The 20087-nt window shown below is 42.3% G+C and overlaps 1 protein-coding gene across 1 annotated transcript; it reads right to left on the reverse strand.

Annotated features, from left to right (window-relative positions):
- Positions 1-15268: 15268 nt before the first annotated feature.
- Positions 15269-17629, reverse strand: LOC137341472 (exported protein YdbA-like). Its single transcript, XM_068004576.1, has 2 exons — positions 17363-17629; positions 15269-17260 (listed from the first exon to the last, which is right to left on the reverse strand). Exons 1-2 carry the CDS (start codon positions 17627-17629, stop codon positions 15269-15271), a joined length of 2259 nt encoding a protein of 752 aa, XP_067860677.1.
- Between the last annotated feature and the right edge of the window lie 2458 nt (positions 17630-20087).

A 20087-nucleotide genomic window follows, 5' to 3' on the forward strand; every position in this document is an offset into this window, starting at 1 on the left:
GTTAAGAGCAACTGAAAGGTGGCAGAAAGAATCAATGCCGTCTCACCTGTACTTGAGAGCAGCTGCCCAACCTCATACTGTTGGTCCCCATATATTTAACATAAAACTTAATTTCAAACTAACATCAAAATGTGAAAATGTAATTGAAGCAGTTGACGCTGTAGCAAGACCTTTCCCAGATGGCCAACACTGAACTTTTACAACGGGGAGTGACTAAGTACTCCAGACTCTGAATCACCGATGATTATCCTTATGTGACAATAATGTTACTTTAATAAGAGGAATTAATCATTTCTTATGATCTAATCACAGATGGATTTTAAACCATATTCTCCGTTGACATTTATATGAGATGTAACCTGCACTAGGTCTAACTCCCAGCATTAATTTATTTGCACAGAACTAGTAGGAAAGGCCGTGCAAATAAAATATTTAAGCAGACATCAACTTTCAAAGTACACTGATTACACATAAAATGCTTTTTATAGCACATAGACCAACACACACCTTTACATTGTTTGGTTTAGGTCTTATTGCAAGAATTCAGTGGATGATAGCACAGTTCAGAGGTCCTCTGACAAATCACACCCGTAAGTTATAGCTTTCAAATATTTGTTCATGCCTTTACTGTATATATGAGATGTGCAATGATTCTTACTTTCTTGTTTCTCTGATCACAATTATGGCTCTACAGCAGATTCAGGAGCTATTATAAGAATGAAGCAAAGTTATTAAAACCTGAAATGTGCTGCTTAGTGATTTTTAAAAAATTATATTTTAACAAGTATCGTTGGCTGCCAATGACTCATTCAATTCTGAATTATTGGATAACTTCAAAGTCATGATTTAATTTCGAGAAAATTCTGATTACCGGAAAATTAAATGAACATACTCTTCACCATTTGCTTAGAGTAGTGTGAACAAATATCAAACTCAGTAAGGCAAATGAGGGAGCACTTAAAACAAAGTAAGCAGGAGCGACAGTTTATTATGATGCTATTGATTGAGCCAACAGCATATATTATGACGTCACCAGCATAACAACAGGCCTCACTGGTACTAGATTAGGTGGTTGTAACCTTTATTTAGTTTCATACCTTTATTTTCCAAAAATGTACAACCATAATATTAGTGCTACGTTGCAGAAGAAAAAATGATATAAAAATGACCAGAATGAGTGGCATGCACAAATTCCATATTGAGCTAATGCAGGCAGAGTTAAGCGTTGTTTCAAAATAGTTTTGCTTTAAGCAAAAAAGGCCTTTTCTCCAGAAATACTTGATCTTTGGCACCTGGCATACCTATGCTTTCAACGGCCTGGTTCTGATTTTAACTTAAAAAAAGTTCTTGAGCAGATGTCCAAGTATGTTATACATTGACAACTGTTTTATTGAACTCATAACTCCACACTGAAAACCAGCTGGATGTTCTTAGATCTCACTTCCATCAATTTCCATTAAAACTGTTTTCTTTTGCCTTTTTTTTCTTATTCCAGCACAGCTTTTTACTTCACCCTCTTGGAAAAGGAATGTGCCTATAGATCAGAAATAAACAGAACTGTGGGCTGTCAAGTCAATGAATTATAAATACAGTCAGTGAAGTTTGGAACAATGCGAGGATATGGGAAGAAATACTCTGAATAGAATTTTCTGGGTCAAAGCTCTGCTGTTAACCCAGTGGGTAGTGCACTGCATGGTGCAGTCCTGAGTCAGGGCAAGAAGGTCCCATGTGCAATCGTTGGTCTGCAATAAGTTAGCTGATTTATTTCAAGGCACCAAGTGCTATAATAGGTTTCAATGTCCCAAGGCTAGGAAAGGGACAAAATCAGTTCAGAATGGGTTCATGGTCCTATCCAATGTCCCTCACAGGGACATTTGTATGTGTAGATAATTAGGGTACTTGGCTGGGGTGTCTGGCTGAAATCTCACACTCGCACACACTTGCGCACGCACACACACACACACACACACACACACACATGCTTAAATAACCTGACAACTGGTTGAGGCTTTGGCGAGCTGTTGATGACTACTGAATTGTTTCCCAGCATGACTTGCTGTTTTTATGAGATGAGGGCAGAATATTAGGCAAGGAGAGAGGAATTCATAAGTCCATGAAGAAATATATTGATATAAGCCACAGCTGTTGAAATTTTTGCTTTGTGAAATTTCTTTCTTGGCAGGTGAACTGAGAAGTCTGTTTCAACTTCAAAGTTTACACAGTATTTTTCCACTTGTAAGCATATAGTTTCTTGACAGCTGACTTGCTGAATCTCCAATGTTTGGCATTGTGAGAAATGCTATCTGCTCCCATTTTGTATCCCTGCCAACTGCATCTAGCCTTGTAACTACCTGAAGATTAGTTTGGCTCTTAGGCATGAACAAATTAGCTGTCAAGAAAGTTAATTTTATTGTTTTATGGTTGATTAATATGACTGTCGATCTTCAGGAGGGAGAAAAGAGAAAGCTGAGCGGTGACCTAATAGAGGTCTTTAAAATGATGAAGGTGTTTGATAGGGTAGTCATAGAGAAGATGTTTCCACTTGTGTGGAGTCCAAAACTAGAGGCCATAAATACGTTAGTCACTAATAAATCCAATAAGTAATTCAGGAGAAAGCTCTTTACCCAGAGTGTGGTTAGAATGTGAAAATTGCTACGACAAGGAGTAGTTGAGGCAAATAACAGATTCATTTAAGGGGAATCTACATGAGGGAGAAAGGAATAGAAGGATATGCTGATAGAGTTGGATAATGTAAGGTGGGAGGGGGCTCGTGTGGAGCATAAACACCAACACAGACCAGTTGGGCCGAATGGCCTGTTTTTGTGATGTAAATTCTATGTAATTCTACTTCAAGCTGGTAGATATCTGCAAGCTGCATGTGTATTGGTGAGCAAAATATTTGCAGATCAGTGGCATTGGCATGATGAGATATAGACTATTTGTGTGTCTTCATTAGTATTCTGATTCCTCACAAATTCTTCAGTATTTACACTATGACATTAAAAATCCCTTGGTGCTATTTGAAGAAAGAAAGTTCTCCCCTTATTCTGGCCAATATTGCTCGACCAAATTCACCAAAAGCATTGCTATTTGTGGGCCATTGTTTTGTGCAAATTGGGTGCCATGTTTGTCTACATAACAACAGTGACGGCACTTCAAAAGTAATCCATTGGCTGTGAAGTGCTTTGGGACATCCAGACAATAAGGTGCTATATAAATGTAGATTCTTTCTTTTTCTTTCTTTATACTCATAATAGCAATAAGTTGCCGCTACAGACCATCAGTTAAGTTTCTGCAGTGTCAGGGGTCAATTTTGACTGCCTTCGCCTGGCATTAACAACTTGGTAACGGCCTCAAAATGGGGCCAGTAGCCTTACCGCCCCGCAATATGGCTGGTTCCATTTTGAAAGAGACCTACCGCTGGGTGTCCAAAGCGCCTGCCTGTTTCAGGAGATAGGCCCATGACGTAAATAGGACCCCAAGTGCTATTTTAGGTTGGAACTGGTCGAAGCCTGCCCAGTGCAAGCTCCGACCAGTGACACAGGCAATGGAACCGAAGAGGCCTGTCAAAGGTAAGTGTTGAATTATTTTTGTGAGCAGGAGTGTTCCTCCGTGGCCCATGAAAATAATCTAGGCCGATATTGGCCCAGGACCCCCGCAGCCTGTGATTGCAAACCCCGCCCTCCCCCCCCCCCCCCACCAGTAACATACTTTGCTGGTGACCGCTCCGGCCCGGTTTTGAGGCTTCAATCTGGACACCTGTTTGGTGCCCCGCAGCTCACCTGCCAGATTTAAATGAGGCCGGGATCTCAAAATTACGGGGACGTCTTTGCAATCGGAATGGTCGGCCGACCAAAAATCAAAATAGACTCCACAGTCTTGATTTTTGCCCTACCATCCTAAGGGGATATTTTCCTGGGGCTGCACCGAGGTACATTGGATTGGCTGGACACAGCGGATATCGGAAGTCGGTCATGTTGGAGTGCCAGCCTGTAAAGGAACTCCCCCAGCTACAGTGCAGGTAACTCCTGCATTAGCCCGGAAGGAGGCAGATCCAAAGAATGTTAAATATGTTGGTAAGCTTGCCTGCCACTGGCAGTATCAACCCTACAGTATCAGCTCTATGACACAGGTTGGCTGCAGGTGTCCTTGAAGTAAGTGGCACAGCGCCATCACAGCCTCCCTGGATAATCTTGACATGTGCAGACAGTTTTTCTTTGGACTGGTGTGGGAGGATTCTCCTCCGCCTGCATATGTGGTTTGAAAGATGACTTTGGATGGGCACAGCCCTCTGCCGCTGCAATCTCACCTACTTGGCATCTCCCATTCTTCCTCAGCATGTGATTCCGGCAATTTTGCCGGGATTGTGCCTGACGGTGCGCTCCAACTGGTCGGAGTTTGTGGGGTCAGAGGGAGGGCACCTCATTTCCATATGGCCAATAGGCACAAGTGCCACTGTGGGCCCATCTGTGGTGCCTGCCCATTCCAACAGGAATTTTAGTCTTTGTCCAGCCTTGGGGAGAGGGAGGGAGGGGAGATTGCCCAGGCCCCCCCACCCCCCAACCCCACTCCTATTGGCTCTCTGAGCAAGGGATTGATTTTGCTCAATTATAAGACGATCCAGTGGCCTGTGAGGGTCCAGGACCTCACCGGTGCACTCACCCGGTGCACCAGCTGCCACTACAACACCAGGTCCTGAGCGAGCATCAAGAGTGGGAAGTCCCACTTTAGGGAGGCTCTGCCCCCATTGGCCGTCACCTTTCTTGTAAAGGGAAGACAGAAGTCCCACCCCTTTATTAGGCAAGGAGACAACAGAGTCTCCGCCATTTTCCTAAGGGTTTCTCCGTCTTCCACTGGAGTTACGGCTGGGCACCAGTGGAACGCCTGCAGCATTTCAGGGTCGTTGCTCTTTCTGAATGCAGCTCAACACATCCTGGCCCTGAAATTCTTCATGTTATGATCCCAGTGCTTATGTCGGGGTCATGTCCACTGGGGCCCTCCAGTACTGACCCCCCGTTGGAGTTCGTAGGGTCAGTTGGAAGGGCACCTCATTAACATGGGGCAGCCTGGCGTAAGTGTCACTGCAGGTACACCTGGCCATACTCATGGAAACTTCAGCTTTTGGTGCGCCCTTGGTGTGGGGGAGTTGCCCAGATGCCCTACCCCTCCCCACCCCTCCCCCTCCCCTGACATCATTCCCCTTGACCCCCTAAGCAGGGGGGCCAATCTGCAGAGATGTTCATAAACCTGACCTGCCGTTCCGTCCAATGTCCAGGCTACTTGGCTGGCCTGGATCTCACAAAGTGGGGCCAACATACACCCTAATGGAGGCCCGTAGACCTCTACTCACTCGCAGTACTGAGGGTCTGGAGGGAGAACTACTGACTTAAGGATGACTTTACATGCATGACTTTACATGCTGCTGGCCATTTGCACTGTAACAGGCAGATGGTCGTCCTGCTCTTCATGTGGCATTGAGGAAACTCCCGGGAATGCTGCAGAACCAGTCATGCCATTTTCCTGGAGGATCCACCGGTCTCCCATCAAAGCTACTGTAGGAATCTGGTGGAACCCTCGAGAGCATTTGGAGTCCTAGATGTCCATGCTAGTTCCAGAATGTAAAGATGAAGATTAATGATGGTCTGTTTTCAGTTACTTTACTTAAACTGAAGCAGCTGATTTAAACGAACTCAACACTTCATCACAGAATTTAAATGTGACCCAGAGATATGCAACCACTTGAAATTCAGAATGTCTCCTGCTTTTCATCTGTTACCTTGCCTGCGTCAATCTGTTTAACTTTTATAATTACTTTTATCTTAATGAGCTGCAACAGATGAGAATCATCTGAACCTTTGTCAATCTTCGATAAATTTGTTATTAGTTGCCTGAAGCTTGACTGGGCACCTGAGGTTGTAAAAAGAGGAAGTTATGGAGAAGTTAGTTTGATCAGTTTGCATAATAAGAAGCCAGGCGTAGGGTCAGACCACACTGTACGGTTCCTTGCACTGTGGGTGGTGTTTAAGTGCACAAACTTTACAAGCTTGATCCATATGCACTGTGTACATTATGTTTCTCCCACTGCATAGGAACAGGAACACAGAATACCGAGTGAAGGAATCTGAGCTATAAGGAGAGGCTGAAGAGCCTGGGATTGTTTACTGTGGAGAAGAGAAAGCTCAGGAGAGATATATTCAAGATCCTTAAGGGAATAGTTAGATTGACCTCTGATAATATGCTCAAGATTGCGACAGACCCCAGAGCCAGGGGACACAGGCTCAAACATAGAAGGTACACAGTTTGGATTTAACTACTTCGTGCAGGTGGTGCAGATTGGACTGATTCCTGGGATGGCAGGACTGTCGTATGAGGAGAGATTGGGTCGACTCGGCCTGTATTCACTCGAGTTTAGAAGAACGAGAGGGGATCTCATTGAAACATATGAAATTCTGACAGGGCTAGACAGACTGGATGCAGGGAGGATGTTTCCCCTGGCTGGGGGGTCCAGAACGAGGGGTCACAGTCTCCGGATACGGGATAGGATATTTAGTACTGAGATGAGGAGAAATTTCTTCACTCAGAGGGTGGTGAACCTGTGGAATTCTCTACCACAGAAGGCTGTGGAGGCCAAGTCACTGAATATATTTAAGAAGGAGATAGATACATTTCTAGACACAAAAGGCATCAAGGGGTATGGGGAGAGAGCAGGAATATGGTATTGAGATAGAGGATCAGCCATGATCATATTAAATGGCGGAGCAGGTTCGAAGGGCCAAATGGCCTACTCCTGCTCCTATTTTCTATGTTTCTATGACTGCACAGGGAGGCGGTGGAGGCCGAAAGTGTGAAAAAATATAAGGGAGAATTGGATAGGTACTTGAGGAAACAAGTGATTGAGAGGTATTCATTTTTAGGCCTGCCCAGATGGATTGGTCCTATTCTTTCCTACGCTCCTGTTTGTAATCCTCCTATCATGTACACACTCTAAGTACACACTCCAAGTGCACAATCCAAGTACCTACTCCAAGCACATGCTCCAAATACTTACCCCAAGTGCTCGTTCTTTTTTCACTAGTTATTTACAAAGTATTCACATTCTTGTATTCTACTTTCACCAGACAAAGCGTACAATGGGCATGAAGTGGTGCTGAAAACCCTTTGGAGCGTGTCCTTTTTAAAATAAATGTGTCCCTCTTCTCTCTTGGCTGGGAATGTTGAATACCAGGGGGGAAATTATAGGCACAATTTACCCTCAAATTCAAAGCAAAAAAGATTTTTGGGGTATTTAAGAAGTGATTCTGTGATCCAGTGCTCCCACTGGGGAATGATAATCAGAGGGAGATACTTTGGGAAATCAGGACTACGTCCGCTATTTACCCAGGTGCATTTTCTGCCGCTGCACTTTAACTCCCCCTGGTGGTGCATTCCTTATTGGAAGGAAGGAAGGAAGGAATGGAGGGAGGGAGGGAGGAAGGAAGGAATGGAGGGAGGGAGGGAGGAAGGAAGGAATGGAGGGAGGGAGGGAGGAAGGCCTTCCATTTATTTAATGCCTTTCATAAACTCAGGATGTCCCTCAACCAATAAATTACTTTTGAAGTGTCGTTGCTGTTGTAAATCAGGGAAACACAACAGGCAATTTGTGCACAGCAAGGTCCCACAAACACCAGTGAAAGACATGACCAATTTATCTGTTTTCGTGGTGTTGAAGTTATTTTGTGGGCTATTTAACACAGCTGTTAACCTGCTTAAAACAAGTGGGAGGAGAGTTATCTTAAAATAGCCCATGACGGAATTTTACAGCAATGCATCAAGCAGTGTTTTGTCATAGGAAATGGAATCCCTTTGTTGTTTACTAGGATTGTTTTGATAACTATAAGAAGGGAGATGCTGCTCTCTATTGTTCAGATTCTATAATGACACATAAATAAATGGAGCATGATAACCTGGGAATTACTGTTGATGATATCCGTGCCACGTTTAAATTCTTCTTTAATTCAGGTGGTAATCCATTAAAAATAAGCAGATTAACACCTACACAAAAATAATGAACAGTAGAATGTCATGCAGATTCATTAAACATCTGTCCGCTAATATCACCAGCAGCAAATTTATAATTTGGGTATGATTCCAAAACTATATATTTTTTTGAATGTTTAAATCTCCAGCTAGTAACTGGATTAACTGGATTGCTCTTACAAAGAGCTGGCACAGGCTCAATGGGCTGAATGGCCTCCTTCTGTGCTGTAATGATTCTATGGTTCTATGATTCTGGTAGTAGTAGAACACCACAGGTTTGAAATTCTGCAAGGGTTCTCCCGATCGGTGGAAGACCATGGAAACCCTGGAGAAAAGTGTGAAGAGATCTGTACAGGCTGTGATCTGGAACAGTCAGACTGTGATCTGGAACAGTCAGACTGTGATCCGGGAGAGTCAGACTGTGATCCGGGAGAGTCAGACTGTGCCCTGGGAGAGTCAGGCTGTGCCATGGAAGGGTCAGGCTGTGCTCTGGGAGGGTCAGGCTATGATCTGGGAGAGTCAGACTGTGCCCTGGGAGAGTCAGACTGTGCCCTGGGAGAGTCAGACTGTGATCTGGGAGAGTCAGACTGTGATCTGGGAGAGTCAGGCTGTGATCTGGCCAAAGAAGTGGGTGCAGAGACGAAGGCAATGGAAGAAGAGCTCAGCATTGTGTCGACCTCAAAATTCATTGAAGTGGGGGTGTAAGGGGATGAAGCTGAGGCCTTTGCTGAGGACTGATCCTTCGGGGTCAGAGAGGGGAAGGTCAGAGGGGATAGTGAAAAAACAACAAAGGGTGAGATTGGAGGGAGGGATGGGGTCAGAGGAAAGTGAAAGGGAAGAAGGATCAGAAGGGGCGTTGGTATCTAAGAGTTGTTGAAGCTTGCGGTCCTTGGCTGAGAGATTCAGGCTGTGATCTGAGAGTCAGACTGTGATCTGTGAGAGTCAGACTGTAATGTGTGAGAGTCAGACTGTGATCTGTGAGAGTCAGACTGTGCCCTGAGAGTCAGACTGTAATGTGTGAGAGTCAGACTGTGATCTGTGAGAGTCAGACTGTGATTTGATTGAGTCAGACTGTGCCCTAAGAGTCAGACTGTGCCGAGAGTCAGACTGTGATCTGAGAGTCAGACTGTGATCTGAGAGTCAGACTGTGATCTGATAGTCAGCCTATGCCCTGAGTCAAACTAGGATCTGAGAGTCAGACTGTGATCTGATAGTCAGTCTGCGCCCTGAGTCAGATTGTGATCTGTGAGAGTCAGACTGTGATCTGTGAGAGTCAGACTGTGCCCTGAGAGTCAGGCTGTGATCTGAGAGGGTCAGTCTGTGATCTGAGAGTCAACCTGTGCCCTGGGAGAGTCAGGCTGTGATGTGAGAGAGTCAGGCTGGAAAGCTATAGGAGATGGTCGATTGAGCTAAGACCTCTCAAATGCTTTGTACCAAAGCACACTCTTTTGACAGGTAGCTCTTTTGCTGAATCTTTCATCAAAGAGTTCTGAAGTAATTCTCAACTGTGACACCAGGGCACTCTGAATTATCAGTTCTAGTGATGGATTTTTTGTTCTGTTTGTTGTTTACTCATGTTATAGTTTTCAAACTATCAAAATGTCAGAAGAATCAGGCCTCAAAATACCTTATTAAAGATCTGCGAACTTCTGGCAAACCAACTTGGAGCTGACATACCATCAAAAATGATTGATAGATTGATAGAAAGACCAACTCTCCTAGCTGGTCTAGGTTTTCTGTTTTTTCTATCAAGGAGATACGAGATATCCTTGATTTAATCTTTTCCATTTTTCAGTCTTTTCTGACCACAGCCAATCACAAGGTAAAAAGGGTGCTGTCAGAGCCAAATCCTATCACATTTTGGTACAACCAAGATGGTTATCCCAAAATTATCAAAATTGATGCCCTGTACTAGACAACAAGATAGCGTTCTTTGATTTACAGTTACACATTACATTAATTCCTTACACATCAATTCACACTCACCAATACTCAACACAACTTCAATCAGATCAATTCACACTCACTAACTCAACATAACTTTAAATACATTAACTTACGCTCGCCAATACTCACCACAACTTCAATCGGATTGATTTTCATTGTGATGGTCTCATGTCTGGAATTTGAGATTCACATTTTTATAAGAATTTTACGGTGGCCACAATTAGTTTCCACAATTTGATAGATTAGTTAACCTCAATAACTTCAATTTTAATTCAGCAATATCAAAATTAAACACAAGACAAAACAGATAAAATTATCAATACAGCATGTGTTACTAAAACCCAATAAACTACATTGTCTTTCATTTTGTTCTTTAGGCGCACCTTTCAAACAACTGTGGAAATACTGGAAATATCTGCTTTCACAGCTAAACAACATCTTTATTACATTACACAAAAGAGGAAAATACAAAACAAGCATTAAAAAGGGGCTGTAGCCCGCAACAGCAAAAAGAAAGCACTCACAATGAGGACAGGCTTTTTAAAGAGACAGTGCACTGAAAACAAAAGAACACATTCTGTAGCTTGTGATTCTCTCCCTTTCTCCTTCTTGAGTCCATCAGAGACTATCCTTTTTTTACTTAAACCAAATTTCAATTTCTGATGTTAATAACTTTAACCCATTCTGTACCGACTCAAAGTCTCAAGCTCACAGTCTGTGTCCTCACCCAAGCCTGGTGTGGTAAAGGTCCCTCCATCTTTCCTTTGTTCTTACTTTTTAATTTCCTCTTCCCTCACCAGTTTACAGAAGTTCCTGTTTTAACTCCTCGTCCTCCTGCACAATTTCTTTTCTATTCTGTCAAGGGCATGCATGAACCTAACCTTTACTTCTCCTGTCAAGCATAAACCATCTGGTGCGCTCGCCATGGTTTATTCTCCCACGGGCCTGAGATGTGGCTACCTCACTCGGTCAGAACCACATCCTCCCCGTCTCATCGGAAAATGGTCAATTCTCTTAACACTAGCTACCTCAAACCTTTAAAACTCGGGCCCACCCAGGGGCGCCAATTAGGTTAGCGGATTTTCTCCTGTTACTGTCACAACTATGGGTTGTTAATCCATCAACAATAACCTCTGCTTAATTCTAGCCCGAGTGGTTATAAAATAGCAAGTTTAATAGATTGACTTACACAGCATTGTACTACAGCTGTCTTCAACATTATCTTCAACAGTATTATACTACAACTGTCTACAGATTACATTAATGTCAAGCAATCAATACAACCTGATCTGTCCAGCAAACCCAAGTTGATCAGACTTAACCTTTGCAGACTGCCCGGGGCAATGGACTTCCGATCGTCTGCTCTTGAGAGCTCTAACTTTTGGGAGGGGTTTCAGGAGAGTCAAAGCCGTGGCTTTTCCTACAACTCCTGGCCCCACAAAATAAAGCTTTTCACTCACCTTGGAGTGACTCTTCTTCCTCCTGACAGCTGCCGATCTGGTTTTACCTGGCGGGAAAGACTTGAGTTAAAATGCAATTAGGGTCCCATTGATGTCATGGGATCCCAATTGGCATTAATTCATGAGGCACCCACCCGAGCTTGGCGGGAACCTCATCCACCACCCTTAAAATTGGAGATTGGCGGGAGCGGAGCGAGAAATAGAGCCACTCCATTTTAAAGGTCCCTCGCCCCATTCCCGCCGAGCGGAATGTTAAAATCACCCCCACCCCCATATCTTGTTCTTACTGCTTTTATTCATTATTTCACCTGTCAATAGATCTGAGTATTTTAGCCTGTATATTCATTCTTTCGATGTGGTAGTGACAGAAGAACACGGTGGGCGTCCCATGTGACCACATAGCAGTGGCAATGTGAAATAGGCTCTTAGATAAAAGAGTTTATCTTGTGTTCATTAGCTCTTTCAAAAATGAATAAATATCTGTTTAGGAAAGGGTTGGAAGGTTTTCGCGATAAGTATATAAATACAGATGGTCACATACTTCATTGACATCAATGGTTCATTGTTGCCTGGAACATGGCAGTGTTGCCTATGGAAGGCAATTGGCCAATATTGTATAGTGTAGAATAAGGATAAAAGCAGAATCTCTTGACTACATGAAGAAATTTCATGGTACTTTCCTTGGGAGATTAAATGAGTCGGGTGCATTCCAAGGTAAGGTAGATTGAACATGGAAGGAGCTTCGTTGATGGGGCTGAATGGCCTTTTCTCAATCCATGCTTTGTCATGTCCTTATGTTAGAAGTGGAAGGAATAATTTAAGAACGCTTACCTACACCAAATGATTTCAAGAGAACATGGGTTTAGGAAAAGGCAAGTTATGTCTTACTGTAGTCCTCTGAGGAAACAATAGAATGGATGATGATAAATATGGTTGTAATGTATGTATGTATAAAATTCAGTGAGTTCTATCCTCATTTCCAACAATACTACCTCACAAAGAGAAAGCACATACATCCTGTTGTGGGCATAAATGCTGCCCTTTCGTAGATCATCCCACTTACTCCTGAGCCCAAATTATACCCCTATCGCCTGTGTTAAACAGAGGAAACAAGTGTAACCAAGTCAGGTGGCAGCCTCTTATCACTTCTGGTGGGTTAAAGTCCACAAAGTGGCATCACTTTGGCGGCAAAGGTGGCATGGCTAATGTAGGAAGCTCTCATCCTCTATTGCACTTATAATGGATAGAAGTAAAATTTATAATTTTTCCTTTGGGAATGTTGGCCTTTAACAACATAGCTCAATGTAACTTGATCAAATTATGGTAACAGGTTGACAATTAGCATCTAAATGGCTGTTTAACCCATTGGTGGTGGTCCCTATTATAAACATCAGCAGATGATATCATTGTGCAAGCTCTTGTCCTAGAGAGCCTGTTAAAATATTTAAGAGGTAAACTGTGATGAATAGTGGGGAAACAGGAAGCTGGAATAGTTGGGTCAATTGAAAAAGGTTGCAGTCAAGCATGGAAGGTGAGATCATCACCCAGGGATGACTAATTCACAGAAACTGGAGAAAGTGTGTTCTGTGCTTTATGAAGGCTTGTAGGGCAGGTACAAGTGTGAGACTTTGTAAGAATGTTCCCAGCTCTCAGTGCTGCACCACATTGCACTGATGGATGGAGAGAATCTCATTAAAAGCTGTGTGTGGTATTGTATAGAGAGTTAATTTCCTGCGCGGCATTGTGCATTTTATGATAAACAATTTGGTCTAGAGAAAGGAATGAGAACACTTGAGGGGGTTCCATTCCCTCTGGTAGAGTACTACCGTCTTAGCACATTCACCAATCTGTTTAAAATAAAGGCATATGGTTGTGTTAAAATAGTGCGCAAAGTAAGTTTATGTGAATGTGTTAAGCACTGCAACACCAGAGAAAATTAAACCCACCTGCAAATTCTGTTATATGTAATAAAGTTCATTCCAGAATAAGGTAGGTTTTAACAACATTTTATTTTAGAGTCAGGTAGTATCAACAGAGCAAACTTTGATAATATGCAGGTAATCATTCCTCACAATCCTTTAGGTCCACACTGACGAAGATATCTACCAATAACAAAGGTGCTGATTTATATAGATACCTGTTTTCCCATACACTGCGCAGTACAGTACTACAGCATTATATAGTGCAGTATTGCACAGGGCAATATAGACGGATATCAACTATTTGTAGCCACCTGTCCAAATCAGAAAAAAATGTTGGTAATAAAATTTAGAAGGCTCCTCTTAGAACAATGAATCAGTTCACGTTTTAGCTTCTTGCATGTTTATAAATATACTTGTACCACATACAGTGAGCCAGTCACTTTGCATAAACTTAAGATCAATCGTAGAAGCAAAACGGCTCACATAGATTTAAGGATAAAACTCCCAACATTTTTTTCAATATTCAATTAGGTATACATCGACCATTTGTAAAATCTTGTTGACAAAATTAACAATTGCAACCAATCTGCATGAGGAAATGTCTAACAATATAATTTTTCAACAGCTTTGTATTAATAACAAAATATTTGAATTCTAAAGGAGTTATATACAATAAATGCCTTTGGACTGAAGGAGTCATTGGAATGAGTGCCTTTAAGGACATGATTTTGCGAGTGTCAGTGTAGCGCCTTGGCCACCAGCAGTGCATATCAGAAACTCAGGAGCAGGCGTCCCATTGTCCAGCCACAGTGGTCAGAAAATCTCAGGGAATGCACATCTGAACTTTTCTCATTCACTGCTGGTGGGCAAAGCTTGACTTCAACAGCACATGCTCATGAAATGGATCCTTAGTACTTTCCATTTTAAGCAAGTTAATAAATCATGTTTCAGTAAATCGAAAAAGAAAGTGCCTCTCAGTACTATAATAGGAACTGGATTCCTGTTTGCAAAATATTGGGGAAAGAACAGGTTAATTAAACCTTTTTAAAAAGAACTAATTTAATTTTAATGCTGATTGTGCAGGCAAGATTTGAACATCAAATAGTTACTTTCCAAAGATTTTAATTATAGGAGATATTAACTTTAGGAGGTTTCGCTATGTAAAAGAAAACACATAACAAATCATACTGTGTAAAAAGAAATTTTAAATTGTTCTTGTGTTTCACGATCCAAGCTGAGGCAAGTCCAGCTTGGAGCAGAGAAATGTTTTCTATGTTTAGCAATCAGTGTTTGTATTAAACACTTCTCGGTCAGGGTTAGCACAGCCTAGAAGCAAAATAGAGACTTTTCATTGTTATGCCCTAATCCTGACACCATTAAAGCATTCATACCATACTATTGTGATATTACCATTCCATTCTCGACCAGAGTGATATCTCCATTCTCCACCAGTGAGATATCTCCATTCTCCACCAGTGTGATATCTCCATTCTCCACCAGTGTGATATCTCCATTCTGTATCAATGTGATATCTCCATTCTCCAGCAATGTGATATCTCCAATCTCCACCAGTGTGATATTGCCATTCTCCATTAGTATGATATCTCCATTCTGTATCAGTGTGATAGCTCCATTCTCCACCAATGTGATATCTCCATTCTACACCAGTGTGATATCTCCATTCTCCACGAATGTGATATCTCCATTCTACACCAGTGTGATATCTCCATTCTACACCAGTGTGATATCTCCATTCTCCACTAATGTGATATCTCCATTCTCCACCAGTGTGATATCTCCATTCTACACCAGTGTGATATCTCCATTCTCCACTAATGTGATATCTCCATTCTCCACTAATGTGATATCTCCATTCTCCACCAATGTGATACCTCCATTCTTCATCAGTGTGATATCGCCATTCTACACTAGTATGATAGCTCCATTCTCCACCTGTTTGATATCTCCATTCTGCACCAGTGAGATATCTCCATTCTCCACTAATGTGATATCTCCATTCTTCATCAGTGTGATATCTCCATTCGCCATCAGTGTGATATCTCCATTCTCCATCAGTGTGATATCTCCATTCTCCAGCAATGTGAAATCTCCAATCTCCACCAGTGTGATATTGCCATTCTCCATTAGTATGATATCTCCATTCTGTATCAGTGTGATAGCTCCATTCTCCACCAGTGTGATATCTCCATTCTCCATCAGTGTGATATCTCCATTCTCCACCAGTGTGATATCTCCATTCTCCACCAGTGTGATATATCCATTCTCCACCAGTGTGATATCTCCATTCTCCATCAGTGTGATATCTCCATTCTCCACCAGTGTGATATCTCCATTCTCCACCAGTGTGATATCTCCATTCTCCACCAGTGTGATATCTCCATTCTCCACCAGTGTGATATCTCCATTCTCCACCAGTGTGATATCTCCATTCTCCACCAGTGTGATATCTCTATTCTCCATCAGTGTGATATCTCTATTCTCCACCAGTGTGATATCTCCATTCTCCACCAGTGTGATATCTCTATTCTCCATCAGTGTGATATCTCCATTCTCCACCAGTGCGATATCTCCATTCTCCATCAGTGTGATATCTCCATTCTCCACCAGTGTGATATCTCCATTCTCCATCAGTGTGATTTCTCCATTCTCCATCAGTGTGATATCTCCATTCTCCACCAGTGTGATTTCTCCATTCTCCGCCAGTGTGATATATCTATTCTCCACCAGTGTTATATCTCCATTCTTCAACAATGTGATATTTCCATTCTCCATCAGTGTGATTTCTCCATTCTCCGCCAGTGTAAAACGTTCATTCTCCACTAGTGTTATATCTCCATTCTCCATCAGTGTGATATCTCCATTCTCCACCAGTGTGATATCTCCATTCTCCATCAGTGTGATTTCTCCATTCTCCATCAGTGTGATATCTCCATTCTCCACCAGTGTGATATCTCCATTCTCCATCAGTGTGATTTCTCCATTCTCCATCAGTGTGATATCTCCATTCTCCACCAGTGTGATTTCTCCATTCTCCGCCAGTGTAATACGTTCATTCTCCACTAGTGTTATATCTCCATTCTCCAACAATGTGATATCTCCATTCTCCACCAGTTTAATATCTCCATTCTCCATCAGTATGCTATCTTCATTCACCACCAGTGTGATATCTTCAATCTCAATCCGTGTGATAGCTCCAATCTCTACCCGTGTGATATCTCCATTCTCCACCAATGTGATATCTGCAATTTCCAACAATGTGATATTTCCAATCTCCACCAGTGTGATATTGCCATTCTTCATCAGTGTGATATCGCCATTCTCCACTAGTATGATAGCTCCATTCTCTACCTGTTTGATATCTCCATTCTGCACCAGTGAGATATCTCCATTCTCCACTAATGTGATATCTCCATTCTGTATCAATGTGATATCTCCATTCTCCAGCAATGTGATATCTCCAATCTCCACCAGTGTGATATCGCCATTCTCCATTAGTATGATATCTCCATTCTGTATCAGTGTGATAGGTCCATTCTCCACCAGTGTGATATCTCCATTCTCCTGCAGTGTGATATCTCCATTCTCCACTAGTGTGATATTTCCATTGTTCACCAGTGTGACATCTCCATTCTCCACTAGTGTGATATTTCCATTGTTCACCAGTGTGACATCTCCAATCTCTAGCAGTGTGATATCTCCATTCTCCACTAGTGTGATATCTCCATTCTCCACCAGTGTGATATCTCCATTCTCCACCAGTGTGACATCTCCAATCTCTAGCAGTGTGATATCTCCATTCTCCACCAGTGTGATATCTCCATTCTTCACCAGTGTGATATCTCTATTCCTCACCAGTGTGATATCTCCATTCTTCACCAGTGTGCAATCTCCATTCTACACCAGTGTGATATCTCTATTCTTCACCAGTGTGATATCTCCATTCTTCACCAGTGTGCTATCTCCATTCTTCACCAGTGTGCTATCTCCATTCTACACCAGTGTGATATCTCCATTTAACACAATTGTTATTTCTCCATTCTCCAACAGTGTGATCTCTCCATTCTCCACCAGTGTGATATCTCCGTTCTCCACCAGTGTGATATCTTCATTCTCTATCAGTGTGATATCTCCATTCTCTATCAATGCGATATCTCCATTCTCCACCAGTATGATATCTCCATTCTCCACCAGTGTGATATCTCCATTCTCCACCAGAGTGATATCTCCATTCTCCACTTGTGTGATGTCTTCATTCTCCATCATTGTGATTCTCAATTCTTCACCAGTGAGATATCTCTATTCTTCACCAGTGTGATATCTCTATTCTTCACCAGTGAGATATCTCTATTCTTCACCAGTGTGATATCTCCATTCTCCACCAGTGTGATATCTCCATTCTCCACTAGAGTGATATCTCCATTCTCCACCAGTGTGATATCTCCATTCTCCACTAGAGTGATATCTCCATTCTCCACCAGTGTGATATCTCCATTCTCCATTCTCCAACTATGATATTTGCATTTTCCACACCAGCAATGGTATTTTCATCTTACAGTCTGAGTGTGTGTCAAATTTTGGTGCTATGATCTTTTGCCCACTTAAAACTCAGATGAGGTTCTCTAATGTCATTTTACACAGCAAACGTTACATCCAGCCGCAGAAGAGACCTTCATACCATCTTTTCTGCATGCAGCCCCTAAATCTCCGAAGTGAAATTAAGTGTCCTATTCCATTGTGGCTTATTATTTGTTCAAAAGTTCTTAAGTTCCTTCCATAAAAGTCTCTTCATTACAAAGTAACAAAATAACTGGTTTAACATCTAGGACATTTATGATGAATTTTGATATTTGATAAGTTACATTATAGAGCCTAGATATGTTCTCACCTCTTACAATATTTAATAATTTGTTCACTTCAAAAAATATTGCATTTTTATTACACAAGTCAAGAAGATAAATATAGTATTGCTTTAATCAATAATACCATGGTGTAATACTACTTGCTAATTGTTTTAGTGCACTAAAGGTTTCTTTAGATATGCTGGAGTATAACACAGTTCCTATTGATATTATTGATTTTGTAGTGTATCAATAAAAGTTCTTTTGTAAATAATTTATTTCCAAATTATAATCATAGAAACATAGAATCATCCAGCACAGAAGAAGGCCATTCAGCCCATCATACCTGTGCTGGCTCTTTGGAAGAGCTATCTAATTAGTCCCAGTCCCCTGCTTTTTCCCCATAGCCCTGCAATTTTTTTCCCCTTCAAGTATTTATCCAATTCCCTTTTGAAAATTACTATTGAATCTACTTCCACCACCCTTTCAGACAGTGCATTCCAGATCATAACAACTCGTTGTATAAAATATTTTCTCCTCATCTCCTCTCTGGTTCTTTTGCCAATTACCTTAAATCTGTGTCCTCTGGTTACCAACCCTCCTGCCAGTGGAATCAGTTTCTCTCTATTTATTCTATCAAACCCCTTATAATTTTGAACAATTAAACCTCCCCTTAACCTTCTCTGCTCTAAGGAGAACAATCCCAGCTTCTCTAATCTCTCTATATTAAGAGTACACTAGTTCTCTGTAGTCTCTCAGAGCACTATAAAAACCTGCACTAAGTTGTTAGTCCACTTCACAATCCCACAAAACTAGCGGAAGGGAACCTTGACTGTCAACTGCTGGCATGAAAGATATCCACCGATTCTGAGCCCAACCCAGTTTTCACAAAAAGAACCACAGTCATCAGTCGCAAGATTGTCAACCTTAATGACAAATTTTAAAATGCCCAATCCATATTATGCATGATAACAAATGTAAAGAAGTGTTTCAAATACATAATCTATTCTCTGGGTGAAAAGCATGAAACGCCACTCACATCAGTGTAATAATTTGTATCTACATTACAAGTTTACCGTTGGCGTGGAGTGATTTCAGCCTTGCATCAATGTTAAACTTGTGTAACGCCAATTGGGTGAGACTGAAATTAGCTCCAACACGAGTCACAGTGAGGCTCCCTCCTCAAAGGGAATCTGACTGATTCGCTCCAGTTTCAGGCCTGGGCCCTGAATTTGGATTCAGGCTACATTCACACTATAACTATAGTGCTGGTGCAACACAAAACCACTTCACACCACCACTTGCAGCGTTTTTTTTTATTCATTCATGGGACGTGGGCGTCGCTGGCGAGGCGGCATTTATTGCCTATCCCTAATTGCCCTCGAGAAGGTGGTGATGAGCCGCCTTCTTGAACCGCTGCAGTCCGTGTGGTGAAGGTTCTCCCACAGTGCTGTTAGGAAGGGAGTTCCAGGATTTTGACCCAGCGACGATGAAGGAGCGGCGATATATTTCCAAGTCAGGATGGTGTGTGACTTGAAGGGGAACGTGCAGGTGGTGTTGTTCCCATGTGCCTGCTGCTCTTGTCCTTCTAGATGGTAGAGGTCGCAGGTTTGGGAGGTGTTGTCGAAGAAGCCTTGGCGAGTTGCTGCAGTGCATCCTGTGGATGGTACAAACTGCAGCCACAGTGCACCGGTGGTGGAAGGAGTGAATGTTTAGGGTGGTGGATGGGGTGCCAATCAAGTGGGCTGCTTTGTCCTGGATGGTGTTGAGCTTCTTGAGTGTTGTTGGAGCTGCACTCATCCAGGCAAGTGGAGAGTATTCCATCGCACTCCTGACTTGTGCCTTGTAGATGGTGGAAAGGCTTTGGGGAGTCAGGAGGTGAA

This window comes from Heptranchias perlo, chromosome 24 (assembly GCF_035084215.1).
Source record: "Heptranchias perlo isolate sHepPer1 chromosome 24, sHepPer1.hap1, whole genome shotgun sequence".
Taxonomy (NCBI): Eukaryota; Metazoa; Chordata; class Chondrichthyes; order Hexanchiformes; family Hexanchidae; genus Heptranchias; species Heptranchias perlo.

What these genes read in the sequence shown, in the direction of transcription:
- LOC137341472 (XM_068004576.1), bottom strand. Translation starts at nt 17,629, where the DNA reads ATGATGGAGAATGAAGACATCACACAAGTGGAGAATGGAGATATCACT. An exon ending in TAAATGGAGATATCACACTG is followed by an intron (nt 17,261 to 17,362) that starts GTGTAGAATGGA and finishes ACACTGGTGTAG; the next exon opens with AATGGAGATTGCACACTGGT.